At 46.1% G+C, this 20,915-nt stretch overlaps 3 protein-coding genes across 4 annotated transcripts in view; 1 reads left to right on the top strand and 2 right to left on the bottom strand.

Annotated features, from left to right (window-relative positions):
• Positions 1–6,004, bottom strand: part of slc22a5 (solute carrier family 22 member 5) — a 13,743-nt gene extending 7,739 nt beyond the window's left edge. Inside the window, exon 1 of the mRNA XM_053846943.1 lies at positions 5,806–6,004. The gene's annotated coding sequence lies outside the window, so the exon portion shown is untranslated. The remainder of the gene's footprint in view (positions 1–5,805) is intronic.
• LOC128748302 (organic cation/carnitine transporter 2-like) lies at positions 736–10,210 on the top strand. 2 transcript variants are annotated; one of them, XM_053846941.1, is made up of 10 exons: positions 736–1,158; positions 1,841–1,944; positions 3,942–4,096; positions 4,168–4,339; positions 4,467–4,593; positions 5,870–5,967; positions 6,760–6,974; positions 7,044–7,226; positions 8,766–8,901; positions 9,124–10,210. In XM_053846941.1, the coding sequence occupies exons 1-10, from the start codon at positions 763–765 to the stop codon at positions 9,266–9,268; spliced, it is 1,731 nt and encodes a 576-aa protein (XP_053702916.1). In that variant the 5' UTR covers positions 736–762; the 3' UTR covers positions 9,269–10,210. The 2 variants fall into 2 exon arrangements, with proteins under 2 accessions (XP_053702916.1, XP_053702917.1); XM_053846942.1 differs by lacking the exon at positions 8,766–8,901.
• LOC128748098 (organic cation/carnitine transporter 2-like) lies at positions 9,953–20,915 on the bottom strand. Its single transcript, XM_053846493.1, has 12 exons — positions 20,875–20,915; positions 15,718–15,925; positions 14,601–14,780; positions 13,230–13,333; positions 12,733–12,887; positions 12,503–12,674; positions 12,287–12,413; positions 11,870–11,973; positions 10,877–11,091; positions 10,625–10,807; positions 10,103–10,238; positions 9,953–10,025 (listed from the first exon to the last, which is right to left on the bottom strand). Coding segments are annotated over exons 1-12 (1,659 nt in total). The 5' UTR covers positions 20,877–20,915.

Here is a 20,915-nt window from a genome sequence, read left to right as displayed (position 1 = left end):
CGTACAAACGTAGTGTTCAAGCTGAGATGTTCTTCACTGGAAGTAGAAAGGAGGATCATTTATGCGTCGCCATCTAGTTCCATGTTTATTTCCTGATGTAGAGGTGATAATAAATGTACTCTTCCTTCAGCCTGTGACCTTTTTTATCTCTAAAATTAAAGCCCCTGGATTTTAAGGTACAGAAGGTCGTTTCAAGGTCGCTTCCTCTATTGTCTGCTCTGGAGCTCCTCGTGTTCTGAGACACAAATTTCACACAATCGTTCCCTCTTTTTCCCCGAGTATTTTTTAACTCTGGTTTCCAACCTTTAGTTATTGATCAAGACTTCAGAGACTTCTAGAGTGACTGGGAAGTCAGTGAGTCGGAGCAAATGATTGACCGTCCAGCCGTCACTTCAGCTCAGAAACTTGGGGGGGAAATCATTTTATCCAGAAAATATTGTGGTGAGAACCTCATTTCAGCAGGTGGAACTCTAAAATTCCAACTTCTTTTTTTCTGATTTTTTTTAATGTCTGTCACAGTCATCAGGTAAATTCACGACAGTGAAACTGCACCTGAATGCACCACCACTTGAATAAACATGATAAAATATATATGTTGATCCAGTAAAGTATGAGCTTTTACGTTCTCTCCTGACAATGATTCACACGCGGGGACCGAGTGGGATAGGTGTGTTTGGAGGGGGGGAGGGAGTCAAGAGTGAGTCAGGTCTCCAAGAGTCCTTTCATAAAGTGCAACTTCTTGTCTCTGACTCCGCAGCAAACATGGCAGACTATGAGAGCGCGACATCGTTTCTGGGGGAGTGGGGTCCCTTCCAGCGGCGGGTGTTTCTCCTGCTCTGCCTCATCGTCGTCCCCAACGGCCTCAGCCCATTCGCGGTGGTCTTCTTCGCGGACACGCCGCCTCACAGCTGCGTCATCCCGGCGCGCCTCAACCTGACGGCGGCGTGGAGGAACTCCAGCATCCCGCTGGTGGCGGCGCAGGACGGGCGTCTGGTGCCGAGCCAGTGCTCCCGGTACAGAGTCGGGGACCTGCAGGAGTTTTCCCAGAGGGGTCTGGTGCCGTGGGTCGACGTCAACCTCACCCAGCTTCCGCGAGAAGGATGTCTGGACGGATGGGAGTACGACAGGAGCGTCTACGTCGCCACCATCGTCTCCGAGGTCCTGACGCAACTGCAGCGATGCGCGGAAACGGGAAAAATGATCATAACTCCGTCTAAAATACACGATTGCGTAGCAAATATTGACGCTAAATTAATGATCAGATTTAAAGAATTTTAATTTATCCGTGTTTTATTTATAAGGATACGCTAGTATATTATTGTTATATTTTAACACTTTGTTTAAAAATATTATTAATAAACTCAACTCATTGATTTAATATGTCTCCGTTATAATTTTATACATTATTTTACTACAGTCAGGACATTTATTACTTACTCATTATTTTATTTATTACGATGTTATTACTACATACATATTCTCTTAAAATGTTACACTCCTTATGTGCGCTGAAACATTTATTTAGTATAGTTATCATGTACTTTCTTTCGTATGTCAGTAGAAAAGCCGCCTAACTGCAGAGTTGTGAGGCGCAGAGCCCTTTTCCCGACTTGCTTTATTTCATTGAGCAGGACTGGGCTTCACACTTTCTCTTCTCCACTGCGCCCATTTCTCTTCTGTCACTTTACTCCGAGGCTAGTGGCGACTCGCGAGCTTCCATTCTGTCTGCTCCTGAGACAAAAAGGACATCAAACTAAATCCCAGATTTTCCTTTTTCTTTGAATGCGCGGTGGTGAGACGGAGATTCTAACGTTCCCATTGCTATGTTCTGTCACTTCAGTGGGACCTGGTGTGCGACGACGGATGGAAGAAACCCATGACCTCCTCGCTCTTCTTCAGCGGCATCCTCGTCGGCTCCTTTTGCTCCGGACAGCTTTCCGACAGGTAAGAAAAGGATCACAGAGCAAGAAACTAAAAAACTGAATTGTAACTGAAATAAATACTTATTTGAGAGGCTCACTTTAAGTTGCCCATGAGCCCAGGAATTGAGCATAAATACGACCCTTTTGTCATCAAACCCACGGTCTAAACATACTTTCTTTGAACAACTCCACCCTGCCTGCACTCTCTTCTTCACCCCCTTTCTCCTCCGTCCATTGCTCTGGATAACTGACCACAAATGCCTGATTCTCTCATGTCCACACACACATCTACCGACTGTCAAACGTCTCCTCAGACGAGAACCCTCATAGAGAGAAAGCCCTACGCTGAAGCTCTGAATTCGGGTGTGTGCAGGATTTAATCTCCCAACCGCTGCAACTGATAACACCCTCAACCATTTTTTTTTCTCCTCCTTGCCCTCAGCTTAAACTCTCGCTGCAACTGAAATGGCCCCCACAGAGCAAACTTTACCCAAGTCCAGTACAAGGTCTTGTTACAGATCTTGTTTCAACCACGGGGGGCCTTTAGACACATTTTAATGAGAAACTTTTGTCAGCATTTATTAACTTTTGCAGTGACAACAAAGATCCTGACCAGTGGAGAACTGGACTTTAGTTTACTGTCAGATATGTAGCTGAAGTGCGCTGAAGTTAATACTCGGTCTCCTCTGTGATGTGCTCGGTAACTTGACAGTGAAAGTGTATCTAATATTGTTGCTCAGATCGTCTGATGCCACCAGATAATAAGCCTAATTTCTAGTTTCTATCTGACTTGTTTTTGTTGCCTCTTCTTTAAGAAGAATTTGCCTAAATGATTTCTCACAAAAAAACGCTATTGGAGAGTCAGGATTTGGTCTCGAAGGTTTAGATGCTGGATGCCAGACAAGCTGCGGCGTCAGGTGCTACTTGCTCGCATCTTCAGTGGGTCATATAGTGTCTCTGGTCTCTGACCCTGGCTTCTGCACATGGTTTTTAATGGAGCTTGATACCAGGAGCTTGAGGTTTCGGTTGGAAATGGTTGTGCAGACTGGCTTCATCAGTCCGGTCTTGCTAACTGACGGAAATTCCACATTGGCTTTGTTGGCTGAAGTGAAGATGCCAGTCCTTGCGGCGGAGAGAAGCCAACATAACACGGAAGATGTTGTGTCTTCTCCCTAGCTCTGACTGAGGCAATGGACCATACATAGGTGTGTTGGGTCCACCGGGGTCTCAGCAGATCATAGCGCCCCCTACACCAGAAGTGGGCAAAGTGCGGTCTGGGGGCCAAATGTAGCTCTTTGTGCTTCGTGTTTATGTGACCGCAGTGAGCTCCTCTGTCCTGTCTTTTAGCCTGAGGGCCCCTCAATACTGTCACTGTTGATGATGTGGCCCCTCAACAAATGTAACTGCCAACCGGTGCCTAGGTGAAGATAGGGAGTTTTCAGTGGGTTGGTTGAAGGGGGACTCACAATGACCAGACAGTCAGTCGAGGGAGACTCCTCCCCATGAGAAAGACTGTTAAGGAGGACCGCTCTGTTCAGGAGGACAGTCCTCAGTCGGCATCTTCATCACCCCTCCTACTGTGCTGTGGAGTGGAGCGGAAGAAAGCCACGGTAAACCAGGAGAGAACCATGTGAGCGGATCTTGATCGTGTCCTTGGGAAGCAGGCCATAAGGCAGCACCTGAGGACCAGGGTGCGCCTTCTCTGGTGTGTTGGAGGAAGTCATCAATGGACTGAAGGGGTAACGGATGTCGGTTCAAATCTCTGGCCCGGGGTGTTGATGTGTCCCTACCGTCTCCAGCACCCTTGGGCCACCATCTTGGTGCTCTACCTTTAAAGGAAGGGTGCCTTCACTGCCCCCTCGTGATCAGGACCAACGTTTTTTTGGGTTCCGGGTGCAGCGCCAACTGCCCGGATTGTTCAGTCAAAGCAGGGACGTCTACCATTGTGAGTTTGCTGGACTGGCTGTGCGGGATATTTTCACAACAGTAAACCAGCCTCCATCCGTCTTCTCTTGTTAGGTACGGCCGTAAAAAAGTGCTGTTCGTTGCCAAGGGGATGCAAACACTCCTGATGTTCATCCAGACCTTTTCTTCGTCCTGGACCATGTTCTGCGCCCTGCACTTTCTAGTGGGGATCGTGCAGATCTCTAACTACATTTCTGCGTTTGTGTTAGGTTGGTCTCCGGGCGGGGGAGCAGGGTGAGGGTCTTTGTTAGCCTGTGACGACCGTGTTTTGGCTGCACAGGGACGGAGATTCTCGGGCCGCAGATGCGCTTCCTGTTCTCGACGGCGGGAGCCAATATTTTCTTCGCGCTGGGCTACATGCTGTTGCCGCTCATGGCATTCTACACCAGGGACTGGAGGAATCTCCTTCTCTGCATTTCCCTGCCGACCCTCGTCTATATCCCCTTCTGGTGGTAGGTTTGTTTGTCGAAGACGATCAGTTATGACATGAAAGTAAATATGAATACGAACATCTTCATGTTTCGGCAAATCGAGTCCTCCGCCTAAACCAGACCTGACCGTCCTCCCTCGTCACACCAGGTTGATTCCAGAGTCGCCACGCTGGCTGGTCTCGCAGGGGAAGGTGGAAATGGCGGAAGCCATCATCAAAAATGCAGCTCGCAAAAACAAACTTGAATCTCCGCAAACCATCTTCACGGCGTGCGAGGTGAGTCATGTCATCGCAGGGGTTGCGAAGCGATATAAACCATTGGGTGTGTGTGGGTGTGTTTTGCCATATTAGTGAGAAGCACGTCTAGACAGGCCACCTTCTGAGGACATTTTGACCCGTCCTCACAAGGATCAGAGGGTCAAATATCAATAAAAATAGTTGTTTATATCTGAGTTTCAGTTTGGTTCAGAGTCCTGGTTACGGTTAGCCATGTGTTTTGGAGGGTTAAGTAAAGGATGAGAGCCTGGGAATTATGGCAGTGGGAGGTCCCCATAAGGGTAGCAAAACGCGAATGTATGTGGGTCTTTGTTTATCGTTCTTTGTGGGGACTCATTCTTGGAAACATTTTTCCTGGTCCCCACAAGTTTGAGCCTCAATTTGAGGGTGAAGACTTCAAAATGAATGGGCCATTATTCCTGGGTTTCATTTTGGAGTCAGGTCAGCCATTTGTTTTCGATGGTTTCGATTGGTTCGATTCAAGTCAATGAAATGTCCCCACAAAGATAGTGCTACAAGAGTGAGCGTGTCTTTGTAAGGTTGGTATCTGTGTCTTTAAATCTGGGTCTGTCTGTGTGTGTCTATGTGTTCATGTATTATTATTCTTGTGTGGACCAAGATTTGACAAGACACTGATCTTATGAGGACATTTTGCTTTGTGCGGACATTTTGGCCGGTCCACATAGAGTTCTGAGGGTGAAAACGTTGAAATAACTGGGCCACTATAGTTGGGTTTAAGTTCGATTCAGGCTTTTGAAGGCATCATGGCAATGAGAGGTCCTCATAAGGATAGACATTCAAGTGTGTGTGCGTGTGCTTAAGCATATCTAACCTAGTGAGGTCCAATTTTGGGGAAAACACCCCCTTGTCTGGTGTGTCAGGGGTTCTTTTGCCGGTCCCCATAAGGTGGACTTGAGGGGACACTTTTGAAGTCGTGGCTATTTTGGATGGTTTAGGGTGAGAGGCAGGGGAAAGCAATATGGCAATGAGTGGTCCCCAGAGAGACAACGTGACAACTCTGTGTGTGTGTGTGTTTATGGAAGGTTTGTTTGTAATAGTGTTGGCAGGTGTGTGAAGGCAGTTTTTTGACATCACCCGGCTCAAACTTTTCTCGTCTTTTTAAGCTTAAAAGTGTGGAAAAAAGCGCCATGGCTTCCCCAGGTTGTGTAGAACTATGACAGGCTCTAAACAGCTGAAGTGGACGGAACTCACCTCCCGGCCTGGGCTCGATCCCCACTAATGGCGGAGTGTTTATTGTTCCACGTGTCGCCGTCAGAAAGAGGTCCAGTCTGCGCCGAGGAAGAATCACAACATGTGCGACCTGCTGCGATCAAGGAACATGCGCTGGCTCTCCGTCACGCTGTGGCTGGTCTGGTGAGTTCCTGCGCTCCACGTCTGACCCCACATTCAGTACATCGACCCCGCACCCACAAGTACACGCCGGCGAGCACACACATGTTGACGCACACACGCTGCTCCGTCACAGTGGCCGCCGTCGCCGGGCCCAAATCTCAGTCCGTCTGGCTAACAACAAATAATGACCTGTCGGGGCCTGTGAAGCCTGTGGCCCAGATCAAACTGCTGTTTTGTGTAACCGCTCAGTGGGTCGTCCGTGGGCCACATTTCTGTCTTTACTATCAGGTTGACTACAGCCAAATATAGTATGAGCACTTACAGACAAAATATATATATTTGTAAATAATAATGATAAAATATAATATTTATTTAATTTAGTTGTGCGATTTCAACGTTCTCACCTGATTTTCACGTTCAGTAAATTCATATTTTATATCGTCATTAATCTTTTATTAGCACTTAGCACTGTAATAAAATACATTTTTTTAAACGAAAATCTCCATTTTCCTCTTGTGTGTTTGGGCATATGTTCATGATTCGGTGCACACTTATATTTTTGGAATAATTTTTGAATAAGAGTCCAGAAAACCATCTTAATATCCATCCTTTCTTGTCGCGGGGGCAGCAGCTGAAGTGAACAGACCCAGACTTCCTCGGAAATCTCCCCCTCCCTCCCTCCACTTTGTTCCTGTGACTATGACATATATTCTGGGACGACACTCACAATTTTGGCGTGTCACCTCTTCCTCCGCGGGTCAATCGGAAACTGAATAGCGAGGTGGAATCTTCAGTCCTGCTTCTAAATTCCAGGATCAACATGAACATCGGCTACTTCGCATTGTCCCTGAACACGTCCAACTTGGCCGGGGACATGTACTTCAACTGCTTCCTGTCTGCGCTGGTGGAGGTGCCCGCCTACATCCTGTCCTGGGTCCTGTTCCGCTGGTGTCCCAGGCGACTGACCCTCTGCCCGACCTTCTTCCTGGGAGGACTTTGCCTTTTCGTTATCCAGCTGATCCCAGCAAGTACGACCTTGTCCTCTTGAGTCCTCCTGGCACCGGCTGTAACACCACCCTCCTCCCCGTCTCCACCAGATCTGCATGCTGTGGGGATAACTCTGGAGATGATGGGGAAGTTCTGCTTGACGGTGGTCTTCTCCATCATCTACGCGTACACAACCGAACTCTACCCGACTGTGCTGAGGAACTCGGCGCTGGGCGCTTGCTCCATGGCTGCCAGGATCGGTGCCATCGTGGCGCCATATTTCATTTTCCTGAGTGAGTATGTGCTGGTGATATGCGACGCACTAAAGTATGTGGTTCAAAACGATCATGAAGTTGAATCTAAAATGTAAAAGTTGTAGCTTTAGAGCCGCACTTCAGTTCTAGTCTGATCCTTAGTTTCAAGATGGTGGACATCCGTTGTTCATCCGCTCAAGATCAAGACCGTTTCCCAGTCATTCAGGAACTTCTCATCTGTGAGCTCTTCTCTCTGAACCTCTGTTTGACTGCAGTGGGGTTCGAAAAAAGCTAATACTGTCGCAATAGTATCTTCTTGAGATCAGGACTGAGTCCGACCTGTTTGAGGTCCTTAAGAAGCTCTTAGGTTGAACCTGAGACAGGTGACCTGTGGTCCATCTACAGACTTCACTGACTTTTCAATACAACCTGGAGATAAGCTCAGCTACTGCACCTCATGTTTCCGATGTAAGACGGTTGGATCAATTGATCGTCACGATACGATAGAAGCCAAACACCCATGATCCTTTGCTGCAACCACAACCTTCTGCTCAGCCTCCCTATTGTTGAGGTTAATTCCTGCAATGACTGACACTCACCATCAGGTGGCGCACTTGAGCTTCATCTGTGGATTAGATCAGTGATTCCTAACCATAGGGCCGAGGCCCCTGGCTGGACCGTGAGCGCCCCCCAGAGGGCCGCTTAAAGTTTTTTTGTTTGGTGAGACGTTCAGTTTTAATACATGGTGGCAGCAGTGTGTCACTGAACTGACTTGACAGCAGCAGTTTTATATGGCGATGATTTCATTTACACTTTACTGATCTTCTTTATGAAAAAGAAAATAGTCTGTGATATTCAGACGCTTTGTTATATTTATTTGAATCAGATTTTTATTCATGACGTCCAATTTTTTTCCTATTTTCGCACCACTTTGCATCAAGGGGATTTTTTTTCTTCTTGTTTTTCTTTAGTAAAATTCATGACCATGACTTGCACCTGGTTCTGCTGCTGCTTGGCCTTTTCGATGACAAATATCTTTGCTCACGTGGTTCCGTGTCATTTCACAAGGTTTGGCTTTGTGTGTTTATTGAACGCAAGTCTGTAATTCTGACATCAGAACTCAGCAATCACAGTATTGAATGAGCCCTGGATCCGTTTGTTCCAGAAAAGTCGGGCCCCGAGATCAGGAAGGCTAAGAACCCCTGGGTTAGATGACCCTGAAATTGAGTTCTAAACTGAGGACTAGTGATTATAGTTTGGTAAATAATGATGGGACTTGCTTTCCAAAACATGTCACCCGAGCTCACACAAGCTCCGGTGACCGGTCCTCAGGCCCATTTTGGAACCCACTGTGACCTGGGGGTCAAAAAGGTCGCCTGCCCCCAGCAGCGAGGACAAGAGCAGCAAGCTCCACCAGAGCGAGGTGGAGCGGGTTCAACCCTGCTGTGGCGCAGGAATGTCTGAGGAGCCCTCCACGGCCGCAGGACACTGTCTCACTTCTGAGTGCGCCACATCCACACGATGCTTGAGATGAAAGCGTGCGACACCTGCGTCTCTCCTCTGGTGTTTGTGTCACAGGGAGCTATTCTGTGTCGCTGCCTTACATCCTGATGGCAAGCCTCTCCGTTCTATCCGGAGTTCTCAGTCTCCTGCTGCCGGAGAGCTTCGGAATTCCGCTGCCAGACGACCCCGATGACGTGCAGCCGTTTCCCGGGTACGAGTCAGCGTCTCGAACCTCTTTGTTTGATTCCATTAATATTATTTACATTCCAATTGTAAAATCATTTGATACCTTTCTTCAATCATCCTCTTTTTATTTATTTATTTTTTTGCTCTTTAAGTCAACAAATCTAAATTTCCAAAAATCCTTGGGTGTTTACTTTATGGCAGATGTTGCTCCTTTTTACAGTGCGACTTGTTTTGTTTTTTTTTCCAGATGTTGCCGGAAGAATTACTCGCACGCACGGACCACAGAAGAGGAAACTATTCCAGGAAAACAAGTGCCGGAAAGCCTCTCGAAACTTCAGGAAAATAATAGTGATGGACTCGCTGAAGCAGTTTCGTTTTCACCATTCAAATAGTTTTTATTCACATGAATCATTCAGCTATATTCTTTTAGAGTGACGGTGACTGAGGCTTGACGTGTGACGCAGTGCGTCTCTCTACTGACGCCTACCGGAGCCAAATGTTCATTCACACTTGCTCAAACAGTGCCCTCGTGCGGTGAGAAATATATTGCAACTTCCCATGAGCACGGATTTTTTTGGTGAGAAACGAGGGGATCGTAACCGCACCTCTCATACGGAGTCAGCACATGCAACAGTGCTGAGATTCTCACTGTCCCCGGGATACATTGGAATGCAAAACGGCATGTTGGGAGGCATCAGGGGCGACTGTTCACTGTCCTCAACCAGTTCTCTTTTTAAAAGCGAATGTAAAATTCTCTGACGTTTCTCAGCGCACTCATGTTCTGTTGCGCCAAAAACGGCAGTGATGTGAAAGCGCTCAAAATAATTGAATACATTCATAAAATAAAATTTAAAAAACAGAAAAATAAATAACACAATTAAAGAGAATAAATTGTCTATTTTTGTCACAATGAAAATGAATGATTGAAAAACTTCTGCCAAAACAAAGGGAAAGAAGTAATTGAGTGGAAAATAGTTTCGAATGTAAAAATGCAATTACAGTTCCGCAGAAACATGGCATCATCGAGGAACTGAACTGGACAATCCCACTTCTGATACCGTTTCTATATTTTGTTCTCAAGCCGCCGTGGTCCAGTTCGGGGGGGCGTGGGACCGGTGTGTTTTTGTGCGTCTGCAGGGGAAGTTGATGCTGCGAACACGAGAGAGGAAGAAGCACGTGAGGAAACCATTCGCACCCGATAACAACAAACGCCATCGTGGCTCCACCTTTTCCTTCGTGCCATCTGCTCCACCGTGTCCGGCAGCGGCCTCCCGTAAGTCTCAGGGAGGAAGAGCGTGGCCGCCGCAGACACCATGGACAGAGTCCCCAAAATAATGTAGGGCAAGAACTTATCGACGTGTCCTGTCAAGAGAGATATTTTATACGATGCCCATGTGTTTTTAAATATTTCAGTATATTTATTACAATTTTTTTTATTTAAATATTTCTATTTATTTATATATCTTATATTTATTTATATATTTATATCTCTTATTTAAATAAGTGTTTTAACACTATTGAGTTTGGAAGTTTACTTTTTAAATGATCATGATTAAAAAAATGGATAATTTTTTTTAGTTATTCAACACATTAAATCGTATTTTATAAGCATTATTTTTTGTGTACGATCATGAAAAGTGTATAGTTGCTTCTACTGCATGAAGAGGATTATGATGTCATGTTTGACAGTATGACAAAAGTGAAAATGATATTTATGGCTAATTAAATAAATAATATTTGTTACTCACTTAATTCGAACAAAAATGGCGTGATGCAACTGCCCACCCGGGCCACAGAGTTGCACGCTCCGGTGGCCGTGTTCCTGAGGGAGGTGGGGTAAAGCTCTGCGGAGTAGGCGAACAACATGCAGGAACTAGCCGTGATGAACAGCTTTCCCACCATCTCCAGGGTGATGGCCACCGCAGGCCACTCTGCCACAACATACAACCCAAAGCAAACCTGTCAGCTCCAGTACCACGTGCTGGACTACCTCTTCGTACCTTCAGGAACCAGCTGGATGAAGAAGAGCGGCAACGCTCCGAGCACCAAGGAGCCGAACATGGACAGTCGTCTGGGAAGATAAAGCATTCCCAACCAGGCCATGATGTAGGCTGGGATTTCCACGACGGCCGATATCAAGCAGCTGATGTACGGGTCGGCGTGGAGGTTGGCTGTGTTGAAGCACAGACCGTAATACGAGGCGATGAGCGTGAACCTGCAGGCAAAGAGATGTGCAGTTCCTCCTGACCACTTTTTTTAGGGTCTCGGTCTCGGGCATTGGGTCTCATCTTGAGCTCCAAATGCCTCGGTCTTGTCTGGGTCTCGATACTCTACAGTCTCGATAATGTCTGTCTCTGTCCCTTGTGCCACTAGGATGCACAATACATTCACTTCAGGTCGGAGCAGGAGAGCAGGAATGTCTTTTAGTGCCTCTTTTCTCTTGTTATCGCTCGACTCTCTTCGTCGATAGTGTGTTTTTATTCTTCTTAATTCTCTTTATTCCGTCCTGTGGTTGTGAGTATGGAGTGCAGACGCTGTAAAATTCCCTCCGGAATCAGTCCAGTATCCATCCATCGAGCCAACTGGAGCAGTGTAAGACAAGCTGATGATGCAGTCGTACCCACGACAGGAGAGAAGTACTTGTGGAGATATTTGTTTGTCGTTGTTTAAAAGGCACCTCCCTATATTGGTATGTGTGTGGAAGTGTACGTATTTGTGCCTACATATGTTTTTTTGTTTATTGTAGTTTATGTTTATCTAGTTCATTTCAGCAAGAACAGCAGTATTGTGGGTCTGGGGAACTTGCAGGGACAAGGCAGTGAGGTGCAAGTGCACAGGTCCGCCACAGGGGGGAGGCAACAGTGTGGGTCACGTTGAGCCAATCGGTTGCCAGATAAATAAATGTCAGCTGGTCTCTGTTTGTTCCGTGTTACAGACATTTATTTTATCGTCAAGGCCCCGGTGACGAGCCGGGTGCGCAACAACATACTCACGCCACCAGGAAGAGAAGACTGCTTGTGAGTCTGAAGGCTCTGTGTCTCAACAGGTCCACGGCCCGGAACTGCTCCTGCAGCTGCGCCTCCTTCGTCTGGCTGACCTGCAGGAGGCAGCATCCTGTCAGAGTCTTGCTCCACTTGAGATGAGTGAACCTCTGATCTGTGACATTCTCAAATACGTTTTTTTTTAAGTATACATTAGAGACCTTAGAGATAGGTTGTGGTGTTCTGTCACTCGGGAGAGACTCGGAGTAGAGACAGGCGTCAGTTGAGGTGGTTCAGGCACCTCATGAGGATGCCCCCTGGACGCCTCCCTTTGGAGGTGTTTCAGGCTCGGACTGGTGGGATCAGACTGAGTGGTCGACCCAGGACCAGGTGGAGGGACTATACCTCTGGACGACTGAAGATCCTCACCGTGTAGTCGGTGAAGATGACGCCGGGGGCGCTCACGTTGTTCCACCGTGCTGCTTTCCTCACGATGGCCTCGGCTTCCTCCACCTTCCCCCGAGAGAGGAGGTAGCGGGGAGATTCCGGGATGAACCTGAGACAGGAACCAGCAAAGGCAGTGAGGGAGGTGTCACTCTGTTCGGAGCACTACTCCTCTGCTGGGGAGAAGTGAAGGCTACATACCACCAGAGGGGGAATGAGAAGAGGCCAGGAATGGTCAGAGCAATGAGAAGGGACTTCCAGCTTCGCGTAAAGTACGCGACCAGAGGCAGCAGTATATATCCCAGGGCAAACCCGAAACACGTGCCCAGAGACGAGTACAGGATGCGCACGTTGCCGGTCAGGATCTCCGACCCTGCACAGAGGAGGAGCAGGCGTCTGACGTTTTTCTCGCAACAAAAACAGAGACCCACCGAGGACCAAAGCAGAGACGTAGTTGGACATCTGTCCCAGCCCGTTGATGAAGAGCACCACGGTGAACATGGCCCACGACACAGAGAAGATTTTAAGGAACGTGGAGATGGTCTGAAGCGCCACAGTTGCAAAGAGAACAGGCTTCCTTCCAAACCTGCGGGGATACAAAACAATCGCTGATCAAGATGAACGTTTCACACTATCAGAGGCACCGGGCGTCATCCTGGGTCGACTCTGAGACAGGTTTGGCCTGAGAAACCCCCCAGGAAATGAAGGGTTTGGGCTTTTGGCTCAGCTCTTTCTTCACCATGAGTGACTGAGACTGTCCTCCAGCCATCCCCAGGTACTTTAACTCACCACCAAGTATTTCATCTCCGACACGGACCTGAACTGATCCTCATCCTGGAGTGAGCACAAACTGATATTTAACATTTCTTTTTCACGGTTGCTTTGCCAACATTTGCTGCTTGACTCCAGCCGTGACGCTTTTCGCTACCTGTCCGACAACTGTCCGGAGAAAAAGGATCCGACCAGAATTCCCAGGAGAAACAAGGTGTTTGTCAGCGGCTGCTTCCACTTGTTCTCGCACACCAAGTCAAACTGCAGCAAGAGAAGAAGAAAGAGGCCACGTCATCACTTGTGTCACGTGTGAAATGTTGCTTAAATATGTGAAAAATGCTGTGTATATTGGCATGTGGCATGTGATCATGTGACTGCTTATTTAGGCTAAATGCAGTTTGTCCTGACTCAACTGGGTGGGTTTTCTAGTTCAAACTCGTTTTGTTGAAAATATTGTCTTTTTGCTTCAGCAGTTTCCACCGTGTGTAAAGGTGAGATGCCTTCTTTCGACGCTCACGATGCTTGTGTGTCCTGTTTAGGCTTGAGACACTTGCTGGAGCTTGATTCCTGCTCTGCAATGAAAGGGCGGCTTCCCTGCCAAAGGTGGAGCAGGCCTGGTCTGCCTCCCCTCCCCTGGTTGTGCCAAGGAAGGCCAAGGCCAAGGCCAAGGCCAAGTCCGCTCCCATGATACCGTTCTATCTGTTGATAGGACAGCACATCATGATCTGGTCGGACAATTCAACGACAGTAGCGGCAGTAGCGGGGGATGTCCATGGAAGACATCTGTCATCTTGGTCTTTGTCTTCCACCTACGCCAGGGCATATCTCAAGGACATGTCGGCAGGTTTGGTGGCTCATTCAGTGTTGGAGAGTGTGGCCGGACCCTCTGTGGCCCCACTGGATGGGAGATAGGGATCAGCGACTGTTTCTCTTGGGTTTGGCTGATGGTCGGAGCATGCTGGGAGGAAATCACTACTAGGTCTTCGCCTAGGTATGTAGCCAATAGCGAAGCCCATGAGAGGGCGCAGCACGTATGACATAGAAATGTTAGTGACCTCAATGTAACTTCAGGTCTAAGAATACATGCAAAGCCCTGTAACTGTTCGCCAAGCAGGCCCTGTTCTGTTCCTGAGTTCAAAGGGGGGCGGATGGGAGAGAGTTTTGTCATCCAATTCTCAGGCGCGAGGCGGGGCCTTGGAGTGGCGGTAACCAATAACAGGTTTTCATAGAACTGAAGTTACATTCAGGTAACTAACATTTGTTGTAACTGTTTAAATCTTTATGAACGGTTGTCTGTGGAATTGTTCAACAACGCGGGCATCAAGGGGATTATTGAGAGCGTCAAGCCGAGGTCCGTTGTGTGGAGACCTACAGCTGTGCTGAACCATGCTATCAAATATCAAAGAATTACGGACATAAATCACAGGTGACTCGTGAATCTTCACAAGGATTTGAGGCATGAGGCAGACAACAAAATGCTAATAAAAAGGATCCTCAGAAACACAAGAGTTCAGAAAGTGACTGGCACCTCTGACACGATGGTGGACGTGTAGATATCGGTGCTGTAGAAGAAGCCATCTTTGCACCTCTCCTGCTCCAGGGAAGTGAGGTTCACGTCGCCCGGCCCGAGGCCCTGCGCAGACAGGTTCCTGACCACGTCCAGTCGATATCTGCTGCAGCTGCTGCGCTTCGGGGTCCCTTCCCCGACCTTGGATGAGATGACATGCATCACCTACGATCCCCTGCAACCCACCTCGTCTGACGTCCCATGGAGAGGAGATCATCCTCATCTCAGACCACTAAAAATATTTAGCCCTAGTTTTTCGAGTCAAAAAGAGGGATCCATATTGAAACAAGTGAGCTTTAAGGTTTAAGGTACCAGATTTTTAGTTCTTTGAAAGGAAAGCTACGGTCCTTTTGATCATTTTAAAATCATTCTTTTTGTTTTTTGTGGCCGATTTAAGTTTGTTTTGGGGCCACTTTTTCTCAGGTGATCTATATATTTAGCCCCCAGTCTTTGCATTTCTCTATAGAAATGAACGACTACAATGAAATTGTTATACTGTTATACCCGGTAAATATTCAAGTGGATCCTACTGCGCTTTACCTGAAAGTTAAAAAATGTGTTTGCTCATGCATTGTGACCTTACAAGGGTTAAGCTATGCACATAGATGTGTTCACTGAGGGCATCCAGGGCGGCGTTCTTCTCACTCCTGCATATAGACACACCCAGATGTTTGACTTGCTACTCTGACGTTCCTACCTTACAGTTATTTCTGATTTACAACAGTGTCAAAGGAAACGTCAGAGAAAACCTGAATGGTTGTTTAACTTCACCAAAAAGTGCTGTACTTAAGTCAAACCAAGTGAAGCCCCAAGGCAGCGTCTTTTGTAACAGGGAGCGTCAGCGAATACAAACAAAACATGAGGTCCTTGTTTAGCCATCTGTTTTCTTCTCCTCTGTCCTGAGGTCCTGTTGAAATAAGGTTTGTTGAGGGCCTCTGATGTCCTTTAATGTTCCGTGACTCAAGACCACACTAACTGTAGCTGTGAATCTTCACCAACAATTTCATTATTGAATTTATTAAAAAGAAAATAAAGTCAGTAACTCTCAACAAGTAGCAATAAAGAGCAGTCGTCTCACCAGCTCGGGGATGATCGCGCCTCTCCACTCGTCCGTGAGGTTGACCTCAGGGATTCGGCACCGGTGCTCCGGGGTGTCCGCGAGGAAGACGAGGGTGAAAGTGCCGAACCCGTTCGGGATGGTGGTGGTGCAGAGGAGGAAGAAGATGACCCGCTGAAAGCGACCCCACTGGCCCAGAAACCGGATGGACTCGTCGTAGTCCTTCATCCTGGCGGCAGAAGTGAGATCTTGCGAACGAGAACTACTGCGTCGGTGACCCGGGCAGCAACGCCGCTCCGTTGAAAATCACTCAGCCGCCCTGTTTCTTATCACTGGGAGAGCCTGGTGTTTGGTCATATGCCTATTCATATTACGATCAATATTAACTCAGTAATATTTAGTTAATTATCTATTCATTACATATTTATCAAGGGGTCTGACTTTTATTGGATGTCCAGGCCGAGTCCATCATATCTCCGCACAGACTCCGCCTCAGAAGGTGAATCAGAACTTTTATCCCCTTTATTCTCTTAAAAAAAACAGACATTGAAGGTGACCTGGCTTCTACTATAATGACTAACAGGTACCTCCTCGATCACATCCACGTCTTTTTGTTTGGATAAGATTTGGCTTCACACAGCACAGAAAAAGAACAAGGCTGCGGTTCAATATGTTCTCAAAGCACATACTTAAGCTCCTCCCACTGCTGTGACAGATGCCTCTTCTCAGGTATGTGTTATAGTCTTTTATATAGTGACAACATTTCTTCCAAATACCAAATAAATTATTGTTATTATTATGTATTATTGTTATGTTATTTATATTATTATTTAGAGCAGGTCCAAGTCATGTTCATCGAATTTATTAAAGAAAATAATAATAATAATAATAATACACTTGATGCAAACTGGAAAAACTGAATAAAATTCCGAATAAAATAAATATAATAAATCTAGTCTAAATGTCATAAAATAAAAATCGGATATTTTATTTAAACACAACAAGTGAAGTGTAAATGATCACCATAAAATGTTTTAATTCATTTTGTAAACTGCTTCAACAGTTGCTTACATGAACCGTTTTTACTGTTGGGGGCGCCATCACGTTCTTTATCAATTTTCTTGTCAAGAACTCAATTCAGTGACACACTACTGCCTCCATACATGGCTACTGTATTGTGGCTCTCATGGCCCAAAGGTGTAAAGATAAATAAATAGGGCCCTCTAGGGGGCGCTCGCGGCCCAACCTCGGGCCGCGGCTCTTTGGTTAAGAATCACTGATTTAGAGTATTAATTTGCAGACAATGACAAATGGTCAAAATAACAGAAAATATGCAGTTTTCAGACCTCAATTAATGCAAAGAACACAAGATCCTATTCGCTTTATAACATGGCAATACTCATGTTTTAACTGAGACAGAGTTCAGGACTCAATATTTGGTGGAATGACCCTGATCTTGAATCACAGCTGTCATGCGTCCAGTAGCTCCAAGCAGCCCAGCTTTGTTTGATGCCTTGCAACCATCCAGCTTCCTCCTCATCACATTCACACAAACAAAAATGTTCATTTTACTCAAGCACATAAATAGTGAAATGAGAAATACTGACAATTTTGCAGAGGTCTCTTTATTTTTTCCTGGGCTGTAAGTGATGAATGGATCTGGATGGCGCTGAATTCCGGTTAAACCTGAGCAGGAAACTGGCATTGATCATGTAAACTGTAACGAATTTACCTGCACGCTACCTGGCAAACCAGTCTCAGGCTCCACTGAACAAAAGATCTGGCTTCACCACTGTCACGCGAGGGCCAACACACCCAAGGACATGCGTAACTGAGGCCCAAGTGAGAAGGGAAAAAAACGCTTTATTTAAGATAGAAAAGCACACGTGTGTGCGTGCGTGTCTGGTTTGGCAATATCAGTACAGCCAGGAAGGACAGCTTCTTGTGAGGACACAGGTGTAGCCTCGTGTGAATCTTAAAAAACTAGGTCATTACAATTCGGTTGACGCTTGGTGAAAGATCATGGGGAAAGCATGAAAGTCTGTGAAATGTCCTCACAAAGATAGTGGGACAAGTTCTTGCGTGTGTAGCATCAGGACCTGGGCACTTGTTGAGAGCGTTTGGAGCCACCTGAGGGGTCAGGAGGGGTCAAGGTGAGGTGGCCGAGGCACAGAAACAGTGAGGCATACGCATCTTTTTCTCCGACAAAGAGGTGAACACACGTATCAACATCATGCACAGAACACGGGTCAAACTGTGAAACTACAACGCTGGTGTCGGGACCTTTTGACAATACGTCACATTCCAAACAATAATCTCAACATGTCTAACGCGTGTAAACGTTGAAAAGCTGGATGTAATTTACAGCCTATGCCACTAGAGGGCAGTGTTCTACTGCTCATCGAAAACGCGTTTTATTTCTCAACTTCTTCTACTTCAAACCGTTCCACCAAAATGAAAGACAACATCACGAGAGCAGCTATTTATTTTCAATAATCATGAATAATAATCTCATGAAATGGCGACCTAAATATGATGAGGCCGAGTGAGGGCCTTGGAATCTGGGTGAGGGGCCCCTCAAGTATCACACTGAATCTACCATCTGTTTTGTTTGATGAATCGTCCAAAAAAACCTTTATGATTGTCACCTTGTTTATTTGTTCATCTTATAGCCCGTTCGTCTTCTTGTTTATTTCTTTTCCCACATCGACACCTCGTGGTCATTTACAAACATCACTGACTGTCACATCTGCCTTTCTTTAAACAACAAAAAAACGACTTTCCTTCGGTAACATTCGAATCACCAGCCACACAACAAAACATTTCTTTTCTCCTGAACACAAACTAGCAGTTACAAACATGTATGTCTTTTGAAACCTACAGGTCTAACTTTGCAGGTTTGTCTTGTTGATCTTCTTAACACCAAGTTACCTGAATTATTTGAAATGTTCAGATCAGCCTTTTCAACGTCAACTGTCTCTGTGTCTTCAGTATGTCCTTTGACTTCTGGAACAGATTCTTGGACATATTCTGGTATCTTCAGAAGGCTGCGACGATTCCTTCTCAAAATCTCTCTTGACCTTGGAGCAACTTCTTCCAGTACAGTCGCCTTAGTTTTCCATCCGCCACCCGCATCCTTACTTTGTCATGACTTGCAAGTAAAGGACGTTTTTTAGCAGATCTGTCAAAGAAACATTTCTGTTTCATCTTTTGATCCTTTGATCTTTGCACAACTTTTTTTTACGTTTCCATTGTTTTTCAACAGCTGGCAGAGTGGTACGCAGCTTGCGATTCATCAACATCTCAGCAGGTGATAATCCACAATCCAATGGTGATGCTCTATAACTTAGCAAGATATGGATCAGATCCACTGTCTGCAGATTTTTTTAGCAGTTGCTTGAGAACGTGCACACCTTTCTCTGCCTTTCCATCCGACTCAGCATACAGTGGACTTGTCGTGATGTGGATGAAATCATCCTGCTCAGAGAATCTCTGCCACAAATCCATACCAACTTTTTGCCATGGTGCCGTTCTTTGGTCTGCGTGCTTTTGACATGTTTCACATCCAGTGGTAAGTGCTTCTTTGTTCACTGCAGGCCAGAATACAGTGTCTCTTGCCCTTCTTTTGCATTTTTCAATGCCTAGATGACCGTCATGAATCTTTTTTAGAATGTCTTGTCTTAAAGCTTTTGGAATGACAATCCTACCTTGTTTCAACAACAGTCCATTCACAACACTGAGCTGAAGAAATTGTTCCCACTGGCCAACCAAGATGCATGTTATAGATTATGGCTTGCAGTTCTGAGTCATTTGCTGTTTCTTGAGCTATCTGAGTGCATTTGGCATCAGACGCAGGGAGTGTTTCTGAAACCATCTTCACATGCACTTGCACATCCTCTTCTGAAGGACTTGAACTTTCTCCTGTGGAGTGCATCAGCAAGCACCAAATGTTTATCGAAATCACATCGCTGCAGCTTCATCATCATGCGCTGGATTCTTGGAGACATTTCATTCAGATTTTTCTTCATTATTGCTGCAAGAGGTCGATGGTCCTCTCTCCACAGTGAAGGTCGACAAGCCGTAGATGTAATCTTTCCAGTCCAAACACAAGTGCCTGACACTCTTTTTCGATTTGTGCATATCTGCATTCTGCTTGCGTCATCGATCTGGAAGCATAGGCCCCTGGTCTCTTGCCTTCACTTTGCAGAAGTGCGGCACCAATCCCATTTTTCAAAGCATCTGTTGACACCTTGATGTTCTTTGTTGGGTCAAAGAACGTGAGTACAGGTGCTGTTGTTAATGTTTCTTTGAGCTGCCACCATTCCTCCTCATGTTCACTTTTCCCCCTGAAATTGTTCTCTTTATGCCATAGCTGTCGTATGTAGATCAGGGATGAACTTCCTGATGAAGTTGACCATTCCCATTAGGCGCAATACACCTGTCTTGTCTGTGGGTCGTGGCATGTTCAGTATTGCCTTGATCTTTTCTTGGTCTGCCTGTACAGCAGGAAGTTTGTCACCCAGAATAACAAGTTTATTAACTCCACGCTGACACTTCTGTTTGTTGAGTTTTAGTCCAGGATCAGTCTCTCATTGCGCTCTTGAATTGTTGATCCCCAGATAATGATGTCATCAACATAGACACGAACTCCGTTGAGTCCTTCAATGATGTGTTCCATTGCTTTATGGAATATTCCCCATGCAGAAATCATTCCAAATGGTAGTCTGAGGAAGCAATATCTTCCAAAGGGTGTGTTGAACGTGCAGTACTTTGTGCTGTTTTCATCCAGTTTCACTAGCCAGAAACCTTGGGATGCATCGAGTTTTGAGAGATATTTAGCTCCAGCCGTCTCATTTCTTCTCTCTTTGGAATTTGATAGTGTTCTCTTTTTACATTTTCATTCAGATCTTTTGGATCCATACATACTCTCAAATCGCCATTCTTTTTCTTTACACATACCATGGAGTTGACTCAGTCTGTTGCTTCATCTACCATTTGGATCACTCCAAGCATCGTCATCCTGTCAGCTGTTCTCGCAGCGGGGCTGGCATTCTGCGTGAACCACTGGCTGTGCATTTTCTTTGACTTGGATTTTGTACGTGAATGGCAGGACGCCAAGACCTTTGAATGTATCGTCATACTTACTTCAACAATCATGTCAACAGTGTTATTACTCACATCTCTGTTGATGCAGTGCAGTCTCCTCACCAAGTCCAGGC

The sequence above is a fragment of the Synchiropus splendidus genome, chromosome 17, assembly GCF_027744825.2.
Source record: "Synchiropus splendidus isolate RoL2022-P1 chromosome 17, RoL_Sspl_1.0, whole genome shotgun sequence".
In the NCBI taxonomy this organism is placed as follows: Eukaryota; Metazoa; Chordata; class Actinopteri; order Syngnathiformes; family Callionymidae; genus Synchiropus; species Synchiropus splendidus.
Note: the sequence above shows the minus strand (reverse complement) of the source record. Positions and strands in the feature narration are given on the sequence as shown.

Coding starts and splice junctions, on each gene's coding strand:
- LOC128748302 (XM_053846941.1), top strand. CDS start 763: ATGGCAGACTATGAGAGCGCGACATCGTTTCTGGGGGAGTGGGGTCCC. Junction 4,097..4,167: donor CATTTCTGCGTTTGTGTTAG/GTTGGTCTCCGG, acceptor TTGGCTGCACAG/GGACGGAGATTCTCGGGCCG. Junction 4,594..5,869: donor CCATCTTCACGGCGTGCGAG/GTGAGTCATGTC, acceptor TGTCGCCGTCAG/AAAGAGGTCCAGTCTGCGCC.
- LOC128748098 (XM_053846493.1), bottom strand. Junction 11,092..11,869: donor AGTCTTCTCTTCCTGGTGGC/GTGAGTATGTTG, acceptor CTTTGCCTGCAG/GTTCACGCTCATCGCCTCGT. Junction 10,026..10,102: donor CAGATGGCACGAAGGAAAAG/GTGGAGCCACGA, acceptor TCGTGTTCGCAG/CATCAACTTCCCCTGCAGAC.